This window comes from Carassius auratus, chromosome 18 (assembly GCF_003368295.1).
Source record: "Carassius auratus strain Wakin chromosome 18, ASM336829v1, whole genome shotgun sequence".
Taxonomy (NCBI): domain Eukaryota; kingdom Metazoa; phylum Chordata; class Actinopteri; order Cypriniformes; family Cyprinidae; genus Carassius; species Carassius auratus.
The window spans coordinates 1,084,222-1,105,677 of NC_039260.1; the positions used below are offsets into that span (position 1 = coordinate 1,084,222).

The window sequence follows — 21,456 nt, forward strand, 5'->3', positions numbered from 1 at the left end:
TATTTATGGCGTCAGTGTTAGTTTAGTAACATATATATACTATGACAGTTTATTATTCATGTTTTTAATCCCTTGTTTAATCGTAATTTATTTCAATAATTTTTTTTTGTATTTTTGGGATGTACTGTTGTTATTTATTTATTCATTCATTTATTTACTTTTTAGGTTTAGTTGACTTTTAATTCATTTAGTTTTTTAGTGCATCAACTTATTAACTTATTAACTTATTAACTTATTAACTTATTAACTAGTTAGCTGACAAGGCAACATTCATATTTTTTGCTTTAAATTTTAATTAAATTTTTTGTAATTTGATTACATGATTTTGTCATATTCTTTTTATTTTTTTTTATTTGTTCAAAATATTGCTACTTAGGTTTGATGCACTTTTAGTATAGTTTTAATTTCCAGTTAGTGCTTATTTTAAATACAGTACATTCGAAAGGCAACATTTTTCATCTAATATTTTATTATACTTTCATTATAATGTCTTAATCGTTTTCAGTGTAGGTAGTGTTTGTAACTCTGTATGGCATTGGTCAACGATTCCTCAGTGATTTCTGGGAAGTTGCTACCATATGTAGTTTCATGACTGCTTAAGAATTCTGAATGCATTAATGTATTGCTATGCATTTAATCGGGTTTTGAGGGTAGCTGGATTTCTAGGACGTTCTTGGTTGTTCATTGCTATAGTAGGAGGATTAAAGAGGTGCTGTGATTTGAGAGATCACTAATTCTGAAGGGCAATGCACAAGCTCAACTTTAATACTCAGTGCTAAAGGTTTGTTGCATGTACTAGAGATGTTTGCATTAGAAAACACTATGAATTAGAGGATGAATGGACAGAATGAGAGAGAGAGGTTAAAACGAGAGGACATTGATGCAAGGTTTAATAGCTGCAAGCCAGTCTTCGATTCTGTTACACACACATACATTCATCCCGCCTTCCTGCTGTGCATCTCATCCTTTCCCATCCTCCCTCTCTCTCTCTCTCTGTCTCTCTCTCTCGTGTCACGTGTGCAGGTCTGTGAATCGCAGCAGCAGCTTTGTGCATCTCTTTCTGTGTGAGCAAGAGAGAAGCTCAGGGCTGCACTCCTCCAAGGGCTTCTCGTACTCTCTCTATTCACACACACACATCCAGACAGGGGGCTTTCACCATCCCAGACACACTGTCTGCTGTGACTTCTGTCTGGGAGAGCTGGACGGACAGGAGGGATTATCCCCAGGATCCTTCCATGGTTTGCAACAGCATGCACCGATTGAGCCAGACTTCATCCCAAGGTTGAGCGGAGCGCTGCAGCAGGCGACGAGGGAGGAATGGATCACAGAGAGAGCAGGACGAGGAACTGAGGGCTCGCTTCGTGCGTTTGCATCATCGGAGGATGCTTTGGGCATCGCTGCAGGACGTTTAAGAGTACAGCGGATGCTAGTGGATGGATTTTGCATGCGGTTGGAGAGGGTTGTGATTCAGGTATGTGTGTGCACTAACTTAAGATGTTGAATTGCAATTGAACTGATCGTGCATTTCGTGTGGACATGCATCTGTGCATCACTTTTTATGTCATTCTGTGCCATTAGAGTTTGTGGTACATCTGGCGCTTGATGATTTCAGCTCACTGATCAGCATCTGGTGGTGGGTCCTCGCAGGCAGAGCGGGATGATTGAAGCGCTCGCTGGATTATAAAGAGCTTTCTAATTCCAGCAGCTCTGATTTGTGGCATCTCTTAAAACCGTGAGGATGCATGGCGCTTGCAAATTCGCGTTGGTTTAATGCATGCATGGTGGGACGGCTGCCCTGATGATGTGAACTGATATCCAGCATGGATATGGCTCGAGGAGCCTCAAAATCAGCAGTGCTCATGGTTAAAATGCATGCATTTTCAGATTTAGAAAACATATGCAGACTCGGATCTGTGCATGCTGAGGTTTCACGGGTAATGAGTGAACGTGAGATGAGCAACGGCTCGTAATTGTGGTGGGTGGGGCTCTCTCTCTCTCTCTCACTGTCTCTTTTACTGTCTCTCTATCTTAAATATGCATCAGGAGTGGCTGATGTTGTCAGAGGAGTGTCTGTATGTGATGTTCGGGGTCAGAGCCCTGCGTCTGCATCAGATCGATAATCCATGTCTTTTGCATCTCAAGCCCACAGACGACCACACATGAGGATCTGCTCTCCTCGGAGCGACTGAGGGAGAAAGACACAAGCAGCTAATGAGCTGCCTGTCTTTATGAGGCATTGCACAACATGCTGTCAAGCGCAATAATTTGGAGTGGCTCAAAAACAAATGAAGTAAACTAATAACTGGCAAAAAATAATAATAATGACTTGCAAATTAATGCACAGTGTGCTTTCACAATCGGCTAATGGTGAGGAACTGAGTCAGTTTCACTTTATAGTTCTGTTCATTTGGATAATGAAAGCAGTTTTGTGAAACCTTACCTGAATCTGCTTAAAGGAGTTTTGAGGTTCGGGTGTTAATACTATAGATTGCAGTACATAATAAAGCATTGCATTCTAGAAAATGTTATTGCTCAGAGTTTGGACTTTGGTTACTCAGGAGAGGTTCAACTGAATGGGTGCCGTTAGAATGAGAGTCCAAATCGCTGATAAAAACATTACAATAATCCACAGCACTCCAGTCCATCAGTTAACATCTGGAGAAGACAAAAGCTGCGTGTTTGTAAGAAACAAATCCACCCTGGCCAATCCACCCAGAGTCACTTGAATAGAAATAATAGCATTTAAATTTGCTGGATTGTTAGTCAGTGCATCTGAAAAAGCAAGATCTGTTCATTTGTAGGTTCTATCACATATGATTGGTCATTCACTGTATGTTTTTTCATTAGCTATCTGATAAAGTGACTGCAAAACAACATAAATTCAGAATCCATGCAGATTAAAACATATCATCATTGCATTTACATCATATCCAATGAAATTTGATTAGCGTTATCAAATAGTAGTTGGTTACCTGTTGGGCTTGTGGTGGAAATATAACCATGAAATATCAGTGTTTTTGATTGATTGAGCTCTGTAATGCTATAATGGCTTAATAAAGGACATCGGTTTCAGCCATTAATCATAGAAAAGTTAATAAATTAATTGGAAAAGGAAGTTAGAAACCTCTAGTCTCAGCATTTGTTTCCACTGGCTGAACTTTTCTGAGTAGGCATCAATGTCTAAGTCTTAATCACTGCCTAAAAAAACCACATGTTGGAGATTTACCAGCCAAATACTTAGTTTAATTAAAAGTATAAGCAAATAAATTAATAGAAAATGATGATTGTGACATTTGATGTCTGTTACTGAATAGGTTTGGTTGTGTTGAATGGGCAGAATGTGTGAGTGAATCTCATCTTCTTCACAATTTACCCTAAAAAAACAATATAAACTACTGATGTGCTAAAATATGACAGGATACAGAGTGAGTTTAGCAGTGACCGTCAAATAACATCTGATTGGATTAATGACATTTGATTGTACAAGCTTTGTTTGGTTATAATTACATTAGTGGAGTGAAAGCTGCTTTAGTGGGTCTGAGACAGACAGAGAGAGAGAGAGAGAGAGAGAGAGACAGAGAGAGAGAGAGAGAGAGAGAGAGAGGTCTGTAAACATCAAGGAGTGTGACTCACAGCAACACATCTGTCAACAACTCCATGCACACACACACACACACACACACACGTTACAGGCTACTCACCTGTTCTGTATTGTAGGGGAATTACTACTAAACTGAAAACAATGTTTGCATTGCAGCTGAATGACAGATACTGAATCTATTTAAATAAACTTCTATGTTTATAAATGCATAAGATATCTAGATTTTTTTTTTTGACTTTCTGAAGAAAATGTGACACAGCACAACGCTAGGGTGTTGGTCGGTGTGTGACATGGTTGATTAGCTGGTCGATGTTGATTACTTGTTCAAGTCAACAAATCGTGTATTTTTTTTCTTCATCCACATCTCTCTTTTATGCCATTATACATTTTTATGCCCTGTGTGAACCGTATTTAATTATATACAAACAAGGCCCTTTAATGCAGTAATACAGTATGACTGTATTCCTGACCTTTCACCTCCATTTATGAATAACATATGAGCTTTTAGACAAAACCATTCATATCTAAATTATTGATATTCAAACATATTCCACTTTTTTTTTCTCCATAAAACTCAGGGTCTTGGCCTTTACACTTGAGTATATTGTTCTGGTCAGTTTTGTCATATTGTATTTTCTAGTGCATTTGACCTGCACCATTCACTTGTGATGATTAGTTTGTGTGTCTGTATCATGGGACACTAGAAATGCACTGATATGTAAAATAATGTAAACACAATTATTCATGTCAGGCTGTTTAAGGGTTTATTGGATTTCCAAAACAACACCGGAATCTTTTCTGCTCTAGTTTCTGTAAAAATAAGAAGCTTTCTGCAATTCTCTCAAAATGTGACACATCTAGCTCAGCTGAATTGGATCTCATAAAATGAGGACAATAAAATTGGGGATCGAGTATAAAGAATTATGCAATGATTTATTATGCAGTACGTGCAGGGTAACATTCAGAGTTATGCATTTTACATGCTGGCCTTCAGTGCAAACTAACTTTAAAGAGCTTTCTTTTTCTTTTCTTTTTTTTCAGAGACATGAGGACTTTTCTAAAGAATGACCTTGAATATTTTTCCTCACTGAGGATGTGCAATGCAATGATTTCTGCCTGGCACAACCGCATCTGAGGTCACTTCTTCTCTAGACCCTCTCTTATATCTCAGGGTTGACTTTCAAAGCTCGTAAGTGTCTGTGTGCTTCGCTGGATTGGAGACTAGTTTTGCTTCACTGCATCCCGAGTGCAAAACTGCTGAAACATCGCCCTCCATGGTTTCTGCCCATTTCAAGAAGCTATCGTCTTACATCGTAAAGATTTGCAAAGGAATGTTTACAAAGAAACTGGCAAATACCACAAAGAAGAAAGAGAGTAGCGAAAACAAAAAAGAACCCAAAACGTCCCCTGACTTGCAAGCACGGAACCCGACGTTCTCAACCACACTGAAAAGCACAGTTAAAAAGATCTCCAAATGCTCATCGGCACGCAACATATCCCTTGAGGAGGATGACGGAAAACACGACTGTTCTTCTCTCTCACCAACTTTCAGTTACCGTGTAGCAATCGCCAACGGACTTCCAAAAAATACCCTCTTTCTGAACAATAATGAGTTTCATGAAGTCTTGTCAATTGATAGCGATTACTCCGACTCTCTAAAAGAGGCAAAACTTGTCCATAGATTTGATGAACAAAAAGCTTATACGATGCCAGTACGACGGAACAGGAAGAGTTTGATTAGTTTAGCGCCCTCCGATGGCAGCTCAGAGGGTGAGCGGGGAGAGCGCAGCAGTCTCCACACCCTTCGATTGGGCGCTCTGAAAAAACTGAGGAAATGGAAGAAGAGTCAAGAATGTGTGTCCTCGGACTCTGAGGCCAGTAACTGGAGAAAGACTCTTGGCATCAGAAGCAAATCTTTGGACAGGGCTGGCCGACACCAGAAAACCACTACCCTGGAGCCGGGATCCAGCTCGACAGGATGCATCAATCAGACTCAGGACGTGATGGAGATGATCTTCAAAGAACTTCAGGGAATCAGTCAGATTGAGTCCGAGCTCTCAGAACTCAGAGGGCACGTTAACGCCCTCAAAAGCTCCATAGATGAGATCTCCAGCAGCGTGGAAGTGGTACAAAGCGAAATCGAGCAGCTCCGTACAGGTTTTGTGCAGTCCAGACGTGAAAATCGAGACATCCACGATTACATCAGACAGATAAGCAAACAGACCAACAAAGCTACTCTGAGATTTCTAAATGTGCCTGAGGAGAAGTACGAAAAAACGGAAGACCTTATCTATCAGATCCTGAAAGATAAAATGGGCTTCGCTGAAGCATGCAAGACATTTAAAATTGAACTGGCGCATCGACTAGGCCAACAAAGAGAATGTTACAATGCTAAACCTCGACCAATTGTAGTTATATTTTCAAGCCGCCAAGACAGGGATTTAGTTTTGAAGAAGTGTTATAAGCTAAAAGGGACTGGGATATCTATTTCGACAGATAGTCTAGCACACGATTCAAAAGAAAAGAGAGACAAGCCAATGGCTTCCTCTCAGACGTACGAAAGCATGGACATCAAGGTCTCTGCCAAAGACAAAGCTGAAAGTGATGACTGGGACTCCATGGAAAGCGACAAAGAGCTTGATGAATTAAGCAAGAACAAATATGCAGTTGTGTCCAAACCACCTCCAAAAAGTAAATCAGACAAGAAAAAATCTCACGATCACCGAAGGAAGGCCGATGATGCTGCGTACTCTGTGCACTATGCCGATAGCACAGCCTACGATGACCACGACAAGCAAAGCAAGTCTTACTACTCCGACATAACACCTGGATGGCTGTCTCAGAGCGACTACTCCACTCCCAAACTTAGCCGGTCTGAATCGGACTGCTCCAAACTTTGCCACTCTTACTCCGAGGACTTCTCCGAGAGTCAGTATTTCAGCAGAGTCAACGGCTGCTCCTTGCTCTCCTCCTCAGATCAGGAACTTTGGCAACGGAAGCAAGAAGACATGGCATCCTCCTGGTACGCCAGTCCCCCCAGTCAAACTCTGAGCCAGGAACGACCTTATGCAGAACACAATGAAGTTGAAACCACAGAAACTATTGACAGTGGTGTAAGTAATGGTCTTGTTTGTATATCAGGGGACAGGAGCCATTACAGTGGCTCTCAGCTGTCACTGCAGGGTGACCTTTCACCATGGAAAGACTGGCATCACCTTGAACAAGGTGCTGATTCAGGTTTGGATGCCTCCACTGAACAGAACATAATCTCTGAAATCAGTAGCCCCTTTGACCCTGCAGCTAACCCTGGTTTCCCTGAGAAAATAACTAAATGCCTTGAGGTTGATTTGCAGTTTGAAGGCGAGGCCTTTTTGACACTAGATAGTACTCCTGAGACGGGCCAAGATCTAGATCTAGATATAGGACCTGAATTTTCAGAACCTGAGCCAGAACCCGAACCAGAACAAATGCCACAGCCAGAACCAGAACCAGAACCGGAGCCAGAAACAGAGCCAGAGGCTGTGATTGAACCCATACCAGAACCAGTACTTGAACCTGCAGCGGAACCACAACCCGTAAAGAAGCCCAAGACCAAGAAGATCCAAGCAAAGCCTGAATCAGCTCCACAAACTTTGCAGAGACAGGATGTGAACCACCTCCAGCAGAGCCAGAAATCGTCCTCCATGTACCGGAGCCAGAGTGAGATCAGAAGTGAGAAAGTGGAGGAAGTCCCCAAATCCTGGAGTAGCCGGCTCAGCATTGACGTCAGTGAAAAAACCTTCAGCTTTGGAGGATTTGGATCCACCCTGCAAAGAGCAAAGTCAGCTTTGGATTTTGTGTGGAATAAAGGCTCCCAAAGCACTAACACCCCAGCTGAAGAACCAAGCAACACCTCATTCATGGGTAGGTTCAGGACCGTGTCCCAATCTACAGTGAACAGCTCCAGCACAACGATTGACTCAGACGTCTACACAGAACCTTTCTATTACAAGGCAGAAGAGGAAGAACAACCTGCTGAACAACCTGTGGACAATGAGACACATTATGTTGAGGTGATGGAACAAGTACTAGCCAATCTGGAAAACATAACAAACTCAAACGAGACTGATGAACAGAACCAAGACGAGGAATATGACGTCTCGCAAGAGTATGACATCTCACAAGAGGGTAACCTTGTGCTGGAATATGACTGCAGCCTTGATGAGCAATATGATGAGGAATACAGTGAGGAGTATGACGACAATCCCATGACTGAAGACACGCCAGATTATGAGGTGAGTTTCGTGGATTATGTGGAAGAAACCGAGGAACCGGAAGCAGAGACTGAGGAACAGGAGAAGGATAAGGAGGATGTGCAGGAAGATCAAGAAATATCAGAAACGAAGGGAGCAGAGAAGGTAAAAGAGACTGTAGAACAAGAGGATGAGAACAAAAATGTAACAGAGGTTCCAGTGCAAGAAGCACCACCCAAAAAAAGGATACGTCCCACCTTCAAAGAGGCAGCGCTGAGAGCTTACCGGAAGCAGATGGTTGAGCTGGAACAGCAGATCCTGGCAGGAGGTATGAGCCAATAAGTTTATATGTTAATTATAACTTATTATTAGGGAAGCACGATATTATCGGACCACTTATCAGAATCTTTAAATGTAAATATCGGCACTACCCGATATGCAAAAATCATGACTATGCTTTGATTTAAAGATCAGAAGCTGTGGCTTACATGGGGAAAAAAAATCACAAACATGACACTTGAATTAAATATTTTATATATATACTGATTTATTAATTAATGTATAATCTGTTATATTTTTTAAACAAATTAGGAGCTCTAAAAGATTTTCAGAATTTGTGCAACTCTTTTGCTTTAGACCATTTACATATATTAGATCCTAAAATAAAATATTAAGGTTACATACTAACAAATAAGTTCTTGTTAAAAACTAACCCAAATTAAAAATATTTATATATCGGTATCAGTATCGGCATCGAATATCAGCCAAAATGAGTTGAAAATTACTGGATATCGGCAAGAATCCAATATTGTGCATCCCTACTTATTAGTTTTCTTGAAGGGTTTTAGTTTTAGCTTTGGTTGGTGAAACATTGATTTAGTCATTTAAGATCCACCTTTATCCATACATGAGGTCTTGGTTCATGACACGCCAGGGTTGTTGTGAAGGGCAAGATGATGATTACTTGTATTTGATGTTGAGTGGTTGGAATTGGCGATTGATTTTGTGTGTGTGTGTGTGTGTGTGTGTGTGTGTGTGGTTTTCAGATGAAAGTGTACTTCACCTTTTGTGGCCTTTATTAACCTTAGAGAGTCCAATCAACAGTTCTGTTTTTATTTAATCATTTATTTTGAAAGGAACAGTTCAACCATATAATAATATTCTCTTTTCAGTGTCAGTGTCATTCCAAACCTGGAACATGAAAAGAGACAGTTTGACAATACTTTTCAATTCAGCTCCTTCCCATTCAGCAGAAGTGTAGATTTATCATTGGTTGCATTATAAAAGTTGTCCAATTGACTACAAGTCTTTACTCACTATAAATCATGCCCACCATCAAAGCTCTCAAAAATTTAATTTCAGATCAGGCCAGGCTTGATGTTAATGAGAGCAAATAGCATTGGTTCTACTTGGAACATGCACCACATTTGAATATGTGCGTATGTGTCATTTTATTTTTGGGTGAATTTGTCTTCTCCAGGCTCTTTTATTAGTATTTTAGCATTTTATTTCAGCAGAACAAAAGTCTCAAATGTGTTCTCAAAGTCAGTTTACTCTATAATTGCTAATATAAACATGCTATTAGTTTTTCAACAGATGTCAATATTCTGTATGATTAATGGAATGACTAAAAGGAGATGCTGTTGGTAACAGCTGAAATGTGGCTATGCTAGCACTTTACCCCACAAAGCAGAGTTTCCTTTACAGCCAGTAAGGAATCAGGGGAATTTCCACCCAGTCTTACTCACACCGAAAGCACTCTTGACCCAGAATCACAGTCACAGCACATTGCAAACCCAGCGCACACTCCACAGTGTTGAGTACTGTTGGGATACTGTATTTAGGCTGCTCATTCATGCTGCACACTAACTGCCAGATGCTCTGTGTACTTTAGTGGACTCCAATTCCCTAAAACACAAGCCACAAATGGTGGTAACCATATTATAAGTGGAATAATTTATTTCAGTCCATTGAATTCTTAAAAAATAATGTGCATTATTTTCTAAGAATTAGCCTTTTTTCCAAAAATCGGAAATTATGTCAGTTAAATTAAGTTAGTTCTGTTAAGGTTCTGCGCCTATTATATTATTGTGCCCTTTTCTCAAATAATTTTTATATACGGTATACTGATTTATTCATTAATGTATAATATCTTATATTTTTTAAACAAATTATGATTTTCAGAATTTTTACAACTCTTTTGCTTTAGAACAAACCCAAATTAAAAATAATTACGTATCTGTATCGGTATCGAATATCAGCCAAAATGAGTTGGAAATTATCGGCATATCGGATATTTGCAAAAATCCAATATCGTGAGATAATATGCTATATTAGCAATATCGTGCATCCCTACTTATTATAGTTGTCTTTTCTGTTTTGTCTGTTTTCTAAGTTGTTGTTATTTAATCTACAAAGAAATAACATTTTACTTGTTTGTCACTCATATGCCTCTCAGACTGCTTACTCGTGAGATATATTTACGTTTACATATTTCATTTTGCAGATGCTTTTTCCAAAGAGACTTACAGTTGGGATAACAATAGATAATACGCTTAACATTGCATCAGAAGGTTTCTGTTCTCCATCTCCGACATCCTTTTTTATATAGGCTAGTCTTTGATCTCGATTACATTTGAGCATATTATCTCAATTTACTCATTCATTTCCCCTCGAATCACCACATCATGATAAATTACTTAAAAATTACAACATTTATATCCAGATGCACATTTTCCACGATACATTAAACAATATTAACTGAGTCAAGTTGAAGCATATTACTCGCAACACAACAAATTAATCTGATACAATATGAATAAAGTCATGAATCTGAGTCATCTGTTGTTTAATATTGATTTCCCAGGGCACAATGTGCAATGTACATTTAAACCATCACATTAATAATGCAAAGAAGGACTAAAATAAAAAAAATTAAGTGAGTTTTTTCTTTATACAACATCTGAAAGCGGAATAAATCATCTTTCCATTGATGTGTGGTTTGTTAGGAGGACAATATTTGTCTGAGATACAACTTTTTGTAAATTTGGAATCTGAGGGAGCAAAAGAATCTAAATGTGGAGAAAATCACCTTTAAAGTTGTTAACAATGCATATTACTAATTAAAAATGTAATTTTGATATATTTGTGGTAGCACATTTACAAAATACCTTCATTAAACATGATCTTTACTTTATATCCTAATGATTTCTGGCATAAAAAGAATCGATAATTTTGAACCATACAATGTGTTTTTGGCTATTGCTACATACATGCAACCTAAGACTGGTTTTGTGCTCCAGGGTCACATTTTTAATAATTAGCATTTCTTAAATTGTACTTTCCATTAACAAAGCTGGAAAACGGAGTACTAATGATTAGTGTTCTCCAGGTTTATCCTCCTTGATGAAAACACAGAAATATTCTTCAGTTCAGTGCTTCTGGTATTTAGCTCCTTGTTTTCGCACAGCCAATTTAATTTCTGAGCTCTCATTTTCTCCTTGGCTAATTAAAGATTGAAGATCAGAAATCATTTGCATATAACAAGCAACCATTGTGCAAGGGCTATGAGTGTCATGGCTGTTTTGGTTCAGTTTTAAAAGAGGGCTGCACATTTTAGGAGTCTTTTACAGTGCAGTCTCTTAGGATTAGATGTTCCTGCCAAACCCATCTTCATTTAGTTCTAGGCGGAACTGCATTCACATGCTAATACCTCTTCCCAAGGGCGCTTGCTAACCAGGTCAGCGTTGTTGGGTCTCTTATATCAGTCTTGTTCTGAGAGTGGCGACATTCCTCGCTTCACGTATTTATTTCCGCTCTGATCCATCGAGCTCAGCTGACTGAAAGTAGTATATACATTCTCTGAATATTTTATTAAGATCACAGTGCTCACGGAGGACAGATTTTAAAAACACGTGCAGCACTGATAGTAAATATTTTTCGCCGTTTGCAATTGTTTGTTTAGAAGGTTTCCTATCCTCTTAATATTTGGAAATTCATATTTCATAAGATAGATATGTCTTAAACACATAAAAATACATCGCTTCTGCCCCAGATTTCCTTTGCATTTCAATAATCGAGGATTATGACTGGATTAGAAAACTTCTTCATAGAGATAGATACGAAAGTCAATAAACGCAGGCTCTGTGAGCAGAAGAGAATCATGAATCATACTGTTCAGAAACTTTTGACTGGTAGGGTATATTCTTTTGATTTTTGTGACCTATACATGTTTTGATTCACTGTTAAAAAATAAATACATAAAAAATGAAGACCTTTAAAAACATAATTGGCAGCGAAACAGTGTTGAGGTTGGATGGTTGGTTGCTATAAAATTGATTTGGAACAAACAGGCCAATAAAACACACAAATATATACCGATTAGTCCTGAGTTTAGTGTTTCTCTGACACTGAAGGATGATCAGAGCATTGCAGAAGGGACGAGTAACCCTTCAGAAGCCCAACAGGAAAGATTTGATCAATACTCCGTTTGACCATCCTCTTCTCCTCTCTATTAACCAGCTCCACAGCTGTTCTTCTCAGCTCCTGCGTGCGTTTATTGACCTCTGACGTCTCTGAGAACTCACTTTTATCGTTCATGGTCCAGCGAGCTGTGAAGCTATCACACTAAAGCTGAACTAATCATTGCCATTATATTTAAACACTTGAGCGACATTAAAGCATCTAACGTGATCTTTGAGGAAGAACGAGAGCGACTGAAGGAGGACGATCTACTGTAATATGAGAAATCAGGGTCAGTAGTGGTCATCAGTGTAACCTCATCTCTGAGGTTTTAATCTCCCCATAATTTGTCTGAAATCATGTTTGGATATTGATTGTCTGAAGTGTGTTTAAATAAACATGAGCGGTCTCTCTGTGCTGGACACTGCAGGCATTTACTGTGTTATATGACTGGTGTAGTATGAGAGAAACATGATATACTGTCTCAAGGTTTACGTGTGTGTGTGTGTGTGTGTGTCAGGGATTATACTCTGACTGAGATATCGTAAATGAGCTGTGCTAGCACTATTTGTTTGGCTCTATTAGGCACAAGTCATTATAAGTGTGTGCAGTTATTTGTAGGTAAAGGAGATATGTGCTGTTGTTTCTAACGTTCCTCTCTGTCTTTCTGCTTCTCTTCTACAGACAGCACTGCTCTGGACACAGAGGTCTTCTTGTGTTTTCTGTGCTTCTATCGTTTTTCACCACATTCTGTCTGTGTTTGTTCATCTTTGAATGTATATGAAACATACTGCATGTTCGTCAGTGTTCGGTGATGATACATAGATAGATAGATAGATAGATAGATAGATAGATAGATAGATAGATAGATAGATAGATAGATAGATAGATAGATAGATAGATAGATAGATAGATAGATAGATAGATAGATGGATGGATGGATGGATGAATGGATGGATAGATGGGTGGATGGGTGGATGGGTGGATTGATGGATGGGTGGATGGATGGATGGATGGTTGGATGGACGGACCAATAGATAGATAGATAGATGGATGGATGGATAGATGGACGGACCAATAGATTATTATAGAGTATTTTGTCTGTATTTGCTCTTGTTTGTCGTTGTTTGTGTGTTTCTTTATTGTGACTGTGTTTGTGTGTGTCATATATTTAGTGTACAGGTAAATGACATACAGTAAGTACAGTGTCTTATTGATCTGCGTGAGTCATCAGCAGGCTGTTGTCTTGTTTGACAGGGCTGTGCCAACATCCTGGACCCAGCCAAACTGGGGCTGAGCAGCGGAGGGTGAGTACACACACACACACAACAACACACACACGGAAATAAAGAACGAGAGATGAACACTGCACCAAAACTGAAGCGCGTGTGTAGAGTTACATTCCTACAGGTGCTGTGTATGTTATACATATATCCCATTTATCACTGACAAACACACACACACACAGATATTATTTTGAAGATAGACCACAGGCAGAAGAGCAGAAATGGTTATGGAATGTTATTTGTGATTTTTCCTGGGACCTGATCTAGTGTTAATTGTTTGCAATGGTATGACTCCAGGTTAATTAATGTAGTGTGGATGAATTTAATTTCTGGTAATGAGCTATCAAAAATAAATAAATAAAGCCGGCACTGTTGGCATTTGTACTTTTCAAAGCCCCCGTTCTCATGACGTGCTGATGATGTCACTGTCTTCCTGACAAAAGCACGTTTTCATGGGTTCTGCATGAATGAAAAACACCTGTGTTTATAGACTTAACATGTTTATAGACTGTTAACAGACTTAACAGATCTCTTAACATTTGTTGGTCCAATCAAATAAAAACTCTATGAAAAGAAATTATATAAGCGTATAGGTATCATACTGGAAATTAAATATTTGTTTAATATTTTAATGCAATTTTGTGTACACTTCTTTTAACATTTGGTGGTTCAATCAAATAAAAACTCAGAAGGAGATATTAAAAATAAAAAATAAAAATTTTGTGAGCCTATAGATATTGCACCAGAAATTGAATATTTATTTTACATTTGTAATTTTGTGTAAAATAATAACATTTGGTGGTCCAAAGAAAAGAAAACTCATTAGGACACATTAAAAAACAAAGCATTGTTCATGCAAAATAAAAAATTGTTCATGCAAATATATATGCAGGATATTAAATATTTATTTTGCTTTTTTAATCCAATTGAATCCATAAAATGCATTGTATTAAATGCAACCTTTTTTCATCTGATCAAATAATTTGTGCACAAGATAATTCTAAAGATCCACATTGTTCTGTAGTTTTATACGGCCCAATTTGACAAATTATTCTTCTATGCATGCATGCATTGGGCCTGTGTGAGACAAGAGCAGTCATGATGGATTTCCTATTCCTGCACATCCCATGTTATCAGCCTTTACTGTAAATCACCCGACCAGGTAATGTTTCCTAGTGTACAGAATGATTATGGTATTAATAGACTCTAAATCTGCCTCCATCCCCAGGGTTGGCAGTATACTTTACGGCATTGACAGCATGCCAGATTTACGTCGCAAGAGGACCATGCCTATTGTCCGAGACCTGGTGAGTAATCACATCCGTCATGGTTATGTTTGACTGCTGGAGCTTTAGAAGACTCTATTAGCCAATCAGATCCACAGAGCACACGCTCACTACTCCGAATTTACAATCCAACACCATCAGCAGAGCACATGCAAGATGGAGGCGCACACGTGTTTATGTTTTGATGCTATTTTGAGGCTTTTACACTCCACCAGAGTAAAAGTAGGCCACCCGCCTGGTGTTCTCCACAATATCTGCAAATCAGTTCAAATCATCTGTCTTGTCTTTAAATGTGTAGTGCTCATGTATTGATAATGAAGTGCTGTTTTAATTTATGAGATTCTAGATGGCGAATGATTGATCCACAGCATCTCTGTAGTATGTGTTTCTATTTATATTTTTGCATTTGTTAAAGGAACAGTTCGCCTAAAAACAAAAATACGCTGTTAATTTACTCACCCTCAGCACATCTGAGATTCAGGTGACTGTTTTCTTTGGTAGAACAGTAAAAAAGATTTTTAGCTGGGATTTTGGTTATTCGTAAATTGCAACTGGCTGCATTAAAAAAAAAGCACATCAAGATATATTGAGGTCTTATGAAGCGAAATGATCCGTCTGTGCAAGAAACTGAATATTGTTTACCACATTATTACCTTTAATCCAAAGCCTCAATGTCTGATTCTAATCCACGAATTGATTCATTCAGACAGTTCGCTTTATTGAACTAGTTCAGTTCACTGGTTCATTTCTGTATTCCCAAAATAACATCACATATATGCAATTCTGTAACTGAATATATATGGTTTACATGCTTAAAGCATATAAAGTGAATAAACTAGTCTTCATCAACACATCTTTTTTGCATAAACAATGAAAAAAACAACAACATACAAATGTTTTCTCCTCTTCATTCAAGCTCTTAAACTGTTTCCTCAGTTCAGTGACTGTTAAAGGGACTGGGGCACTGAATATCTTGTCAAAAACCAGCATCATAGGATCATATATGCAATTATCTGACTATCTGAAAGTGAGTTTTGATTTTGAATTGTTCAAATGCATGATTTATTCACAATCCGGACATCACTGTATAAAATAAATAATGTTCAGTTTCTTGCACAGACTGATTGTTTCACTTCATAAGACCTCTATATATCGTCAGGATCAATGGGTATTTATATTTTGTGTTGCCTGATATATATATTTTTTGACTCTCAAAGTAACAGTTTTAGCTAAAAACTTGTTTACTGATCTACTAAACAAATCAAAAGGCATCTACTGTACTGTACCTGAGGGTGAGTTTCATCCTTTTTGGATGAACTGTTTCTTTAAAATTTCTATGATTTTTTTGTTTTCTTTTCTAGCTCTTGCAGTCTGTGTCTTTCATCTTAATTTTGTTAAAGCAAAAGTTTTTTAACTGATTCTTGCATTGAGTTTTTTGCAACTGTTCAGCTACTGAAGGACAAATGTTGATGCTGTATCTGTCCATATTTTGCATGAAATTAAAAACCAACTCTGTTTTGGTAAGTATGGGTCATCGTTCAGTTTTCTTTTGGTTTTTTGACGTGTCCTGTGGTGCATTCCCATTGACATATGGACGATATTTTTCAGTGAGTTGTCAGATTTCTCTCCAAAACCCTTGTTTTCTACTCAGCCGATGCATTCGAAACAGAAATGTTGACAACTCCACCCAAAAATATATCTGAGGACTTCATTGACTTCTGATTTAACTGTGTGCCGTTTTAAATCCATGTAAAAGTGACGTGCGCCAATGAGCCTTTTACAGCGTGGATGAAGTCAGTGTTGACCGGGTCTGATCTGGTCTTTCCCATCATGCCTCTATCCTCTGTTTCTGTCCCCTTGTTGGCTGTGTGATTGCTTCAGGGCAACGACAGTCGGTCACGGGAGGGTGGGGACCGAGGGACATCCCCAAATCTGCAGCGGGGGCTTTATGTCAAAATTCAGATGAATCCATTGCCTGCAGCAACCCTCAGAAATTCAAGTGCATGTCGAGACCTACATCAACACTTGGCGTTCATGTAGAGATCAGATATACCCTATTTTCCAGTGCACCCCTGCTTTAAGGGTTCGTTAGCAGCCCGCTTGGTCTTTACCACCATCAGGTCCAGGGTCAGATGGTGAAGACGAGTCCAGTATGGTCCGCTGTCCGTGCCTGCTGATCTAAATATGGCTAATTGTGGCTTTTTGACTTTAAACTGGCTCCCATTTCCCCCTCATTGACTCTTTCTTGCTCTCTTTCTTCGTCCTGAACTCTTTGGATCATGTTTTTTGAGCTGGCTTTGATACATGCCGTCTGGTCTTGTCTGTAGAAATGTAATAGAAATATGTCAGGGCGCATTTCAGTATCTCAATTAAACAACTGCAAAGCAAATGCATGAGTGAAGTGTACATTTCTCCTGCATGTCAGAGGTGAGTTATTTAAGGATTGGGCTTCACCTCTGCAGCTTTCACTCTGCTCTTTAGACCAAAAACTCAATCTGATTTAATGCATGACGGCAGGTATGACACAAAGAGATGTGCTTACTGTATGTAAACGGCTGCTTGTCTTTGCTAAATGTCTAATTTTGTGTGTTTTTATGTTTTTCCATGCACCTGGAAACTCAAGGCTTTGGTAAGTTTCTTGCATTTTAATAAATCCAGTGTTTGTCTTCTTGGAAACCTTCATTTGGTCAGTTGAAGCAGCATAGATGTGGGGTTCGGCATTTGGTTTTAGCTTTTTTAGCTACTAAATATGCTTAAAGTTTAGTTTAATTAGTTCTTGCTTGTTGGACATGATTTTATGGTGCTGTGAAAGTTGTTTGAATCGGTTTTCATTAGATGGTTCCTTTTAAAATGCTTTTTTTTCTGAAACATTTTTATACATGTACTGTGCATTACTATATATATATATATATATATATATATATATATATATATATATATAAAATATATATTTGTATTAAATTATATTATATATCCTATTTATTATACTATATTTAATTATTGCATCTGTTTTTATACTATATTTTTATGCATTAATTCATATTTGTTTTTGAGTCTGCAAGGAACATTTTTCAGCATGCAAAAATAATAGAGCTTTCTTTAATGATTTAAAAATGAAGACTCTTTCCATTTCATTTTTTTTATATATATTTAATTTGTGTATATATTTACTTATTTACACACTTATGTATTCATTCATATTTGTTTTTGAGTGTGCATGGGACATTTTCAACATGCAACAATAATAGAGCTTTCATTATTTGCATAAAATGTAACGTAACGTTTCATAATTTAAGTATGCATTTAAAGCATTTTTTGCACACATGTGGTGTTATTGAATTTGTGCATTTTGAAAGCACGATTGCATGTATCCATAATAGAAAATACAGTCCTATACAGTAAATGCATAGCAGCAAGCTCAGAAAAACACTCTCTTTCTTGTTAAAATGGGCTGTTTGTCTTTATATTTGTTTATGTAGACAGCAGCGCTAGTCATTATCAAGTTCATTATCAAGTCTGTCTCTTGAAACATTTAAAATCGCAGTAAACATCATGAAATGAAAGCATTTTAGAGGGTGCAAAATTTTCTTTTTTTCTGCAACATTTTCTTCTATTGAACCTAAAATGAAGAGCATTCAGAGAGTTGTGCTCTCTTTAGGGTAACAGGTGAATATCTGCTTGAAGGTGAAAGCTGTTTCCCAGCCCGAGTAATCAAGTTTTATCTCGGTGTCTCACGATAACATTCAGCCTAACACAAATGATTTCTACCCTGTAGCGTTTGATGCGTTCCTGAAAGTTGCGTTTCTCACTGTTTACTTTCTTCATTTCAGACTTTGGCTGCTCGGAAGGCAGGCATTGCGTTTGGGCTGGTGAACAGAACGACTCTGAACAACGAGGAGCTGGTGAGTTTTAAACACACACACACACACACACACAGCGCTTTCACCATATAGACTTGTGTATAAATCACTCTGTAAGCAGCCAGTCAGAGTCTAATGAGGAGCAATCATGTGGCACTAATGTAAAGCTCGTGCATAAAGTCACAACTGATACAGAAACACACACTTTAAAACTAAATTAGAGTTAAAAACTGTCAGCTATGGTTGCCAGAATTATACCGTAAAAAATATGGTAACATCATTTTAGATTTTACGACTTTACTCTAAATTTACAGTTAAATTCCGTAAATTAATTAACTGATATAATGTTAATATACCAACTTATTAAAGTACTAAATTGTGTTTTTTATCTTTGTAATACACTGATAACCACCAAATGCAGATGAGAAAGTCATGTGATGAAACAAAGCCCAATCACAAGCAGCTTTTTAAAAATAACATGCATAGAAGGTGCACAGTGTCATTCATACAAGCACTAAACACCATCAATAAACTAAAATATGCAATAAACAGGAATTTAACAACATTATATGTAACAAGATTCAAGATTGTTATTTGTCACATACACAATTATATAGAGCATATACAACCAGCAGTGAACTGTGAGTAACATACAACCCTTATAAACATAACAGATAAGAAAAAAATAAGAAAGTTATTTCAAAGAAAAAACATCAAATTCAAAAAAAATTTAAATGCAGTGCAGTGAATCTCAATCGATGTACTTACTATGTATTCATTTCATAAGTAGTGATTTAATACACTGCTTCTTACAAACTACAGTAACTAAATAAATAAATGGACATGAAATATACATTTAAGTTAATTTCATAAATTTTGTAAAACTCTCGGAAGTTTCTTCTGCTAGACAAAACCGCATTTATTTGATCAGAAATAGTAAAAATGTGCAATATCATTACAATTTAAAACAGCTGTGTTCTGTCTGAATCTCTGTTAAAGTTTAATGTATTTCTATGATGTACAGCTGTATTTTCAGCATCATTCCTCTAGTCTTTAGTGTCACATGATCTTCAGAAATCATGAAAATATGCTAATTTGCTACTCAAGAAACATATTTTATTTTTTTTTTTTGTGGGGGGCGGAAATCTAAAATCTTGCCTATGGCACCAACAGAGCCTGGGCCGACCCTGTTTCCTCCCATTAATTGATCCGCCGAATAAATGGCCCAGAATGACACAGTGTGATGTGACAGAGAGATGCAGCTGAAGACTAACACAGCCTGCGAGTTTGCTGCTTATGTGTTTGGGGAGTTTTAATTATAACATGATGTTGCACAGAATGGAAATGCTGAGTAATTTCACCATTTCTTTCTCTCTCTGTTTTTATCTTTTTTAACAACAGAATTACCTGGATGTGCATTAGGCGTGTCTTGTATGATGGATCTGTTTATTTTATAACAATCAAGCTCCAGATGTAAAAATCCCATTCATTTTCTCTGAACTGATTTTTAACAATAACATATATTACCAGTAAAGACAGACATAATGTGAGCTATGAGGTTATTAATCAGTGGTATATGCTTCTGCATCAGCTTGCATTATTTCATATCATTATTATAATCATGTCTAACCGCAGGTGACAAACTACATTACCCATGATTCTTCAAAGAAATCTCCAAAAAAAAAAAACAAGTCAAAACAAGCTAGTCATCCCAGAATATAACTATTAATGTTATGATTCACCTTGTAACAGTTTTTTTCTCTTCATGTGAAAAATGAGAGGGAAAAATACTTTTAGAAATGAGGGCGCTGAAAAAGTGTACTCTATAACTATCGTCTTGCTGCAAAGCATGATGGGAACTGTAGTTTAGTCACAGAAGCCGATTGCCTTATTAAAACAGCTGAATAAGTCATATTTTTTTCTGATAAACATAAATAGGTAGTTCATGCCAAAATACGACTCATTTACTCACCTTGTTTTAATTCATAACCCCTCCAACTTTTTTCTGTTGAACACAAAAGAAGGCATTTTGAAGATCAGTCTGTGTTTTTGCAATCTCACGATGAAAGCAAGTGCAGTCCTGTGCTGTTTCGTACCTCGTTGACTTTAACTGTATGTACAAAAAATACGTTTTAATGATTAAATGACAAGAAGGTGAGAAAATGATAACAGATTTGTTCTGTCTGGTTGAACTTGCCCTTTTAGAGCTGCACAAAATGCATTCATAGACATGGAGTGGTTTCAAGGGAAATACTTGATAGCATAATATCAGACATCATGGATCTTACAGTGATTTGAATGCACTATCCTAAGATTAAAGCTGTGGCTGTGACTAGTTTCAACCTTCATTTTTCAGCCCTGTTTTTTAATGCATCAAGTTTGGAGGACATCTAGCAATTCCCACTAGTCTTATAACATTGCGATAGTGTTTTTCTCATGTGCAATCATTGCGGCATGGTTTGAATGCAGCGTTAGCGTGTGATCAATAGACAGGTCAGAGCCAGTCTCCGATGGGTCGGTCCATTCGCCCTTAATCACACACTAGCAGTCCTCTGAAGAACAGCAGCAGTTCAATCACTCTTTTAGATGCAGCCTTCGATGGGTCTTCGATAGAGAGCTGGCCGGCAGATTTCTAAGTAGGCCGAACAGATGTCTGAAGTATTTTAACGCATTAAGCGAGAGAGCAAGAGAGAGAGAGAGAGAGAGAGAGACAATGTGAGGAGGCCGAGG

At 37.8% G+C, this 21,456-nt stretch overlaps 1 protein-coding gene across 3 annotated transcripts in view; it reads left to right on the forward strand.

Moving 5' to 3' along the window:
• Positions 1 to 662: 662 nt before the first annotated feature.
• The window catches only part of unc13c (unc-13 homolog C (C. elegans)), a 121,088-nt gene continuing 100,294 nt past the window's right edge, over positions 663 to 21,456 (forward strand). The window contains exons 1-7 of one of the 3 annotated variants that reach the window (XM_026286981.1): positions 663 to 1,471; positions 4,643 to 8,161; positions 12,979 to 13,001; positions 13,552 to 13,601; positions 14,809 to 14,887; positions 17,490 to 17,495; positions 18,697 to 18,768. In XM_026286981.1, coding sequence (XP_026142766.1) covers positions 4,876 to 8,161; positions 12,979 to 13,001; positions 13,552 to 13,601; positions 14,809 to 14,887; positions 17,490 to 17,495; positions 18,697 to 18,768 — 3,516 coding nt within the window. In that variant the 5' untranslated portion in view covers positions 663 to 1,471; positions 4,643 to 4,875. The remainder of the gene's footprint in view (positions 1,472 to 4,642; positions 8,162 to 12,978; positions 13,002 to 13,551; positions 13,602 to 14,808; positions 14,888 to 17,489; positions 17,496 to 18,696; positions 18,769 to 21,456) is intronic. The other 2 variants (XM_026286983.1, XM_026286982.1) reach the window with 2 other exon arrangements.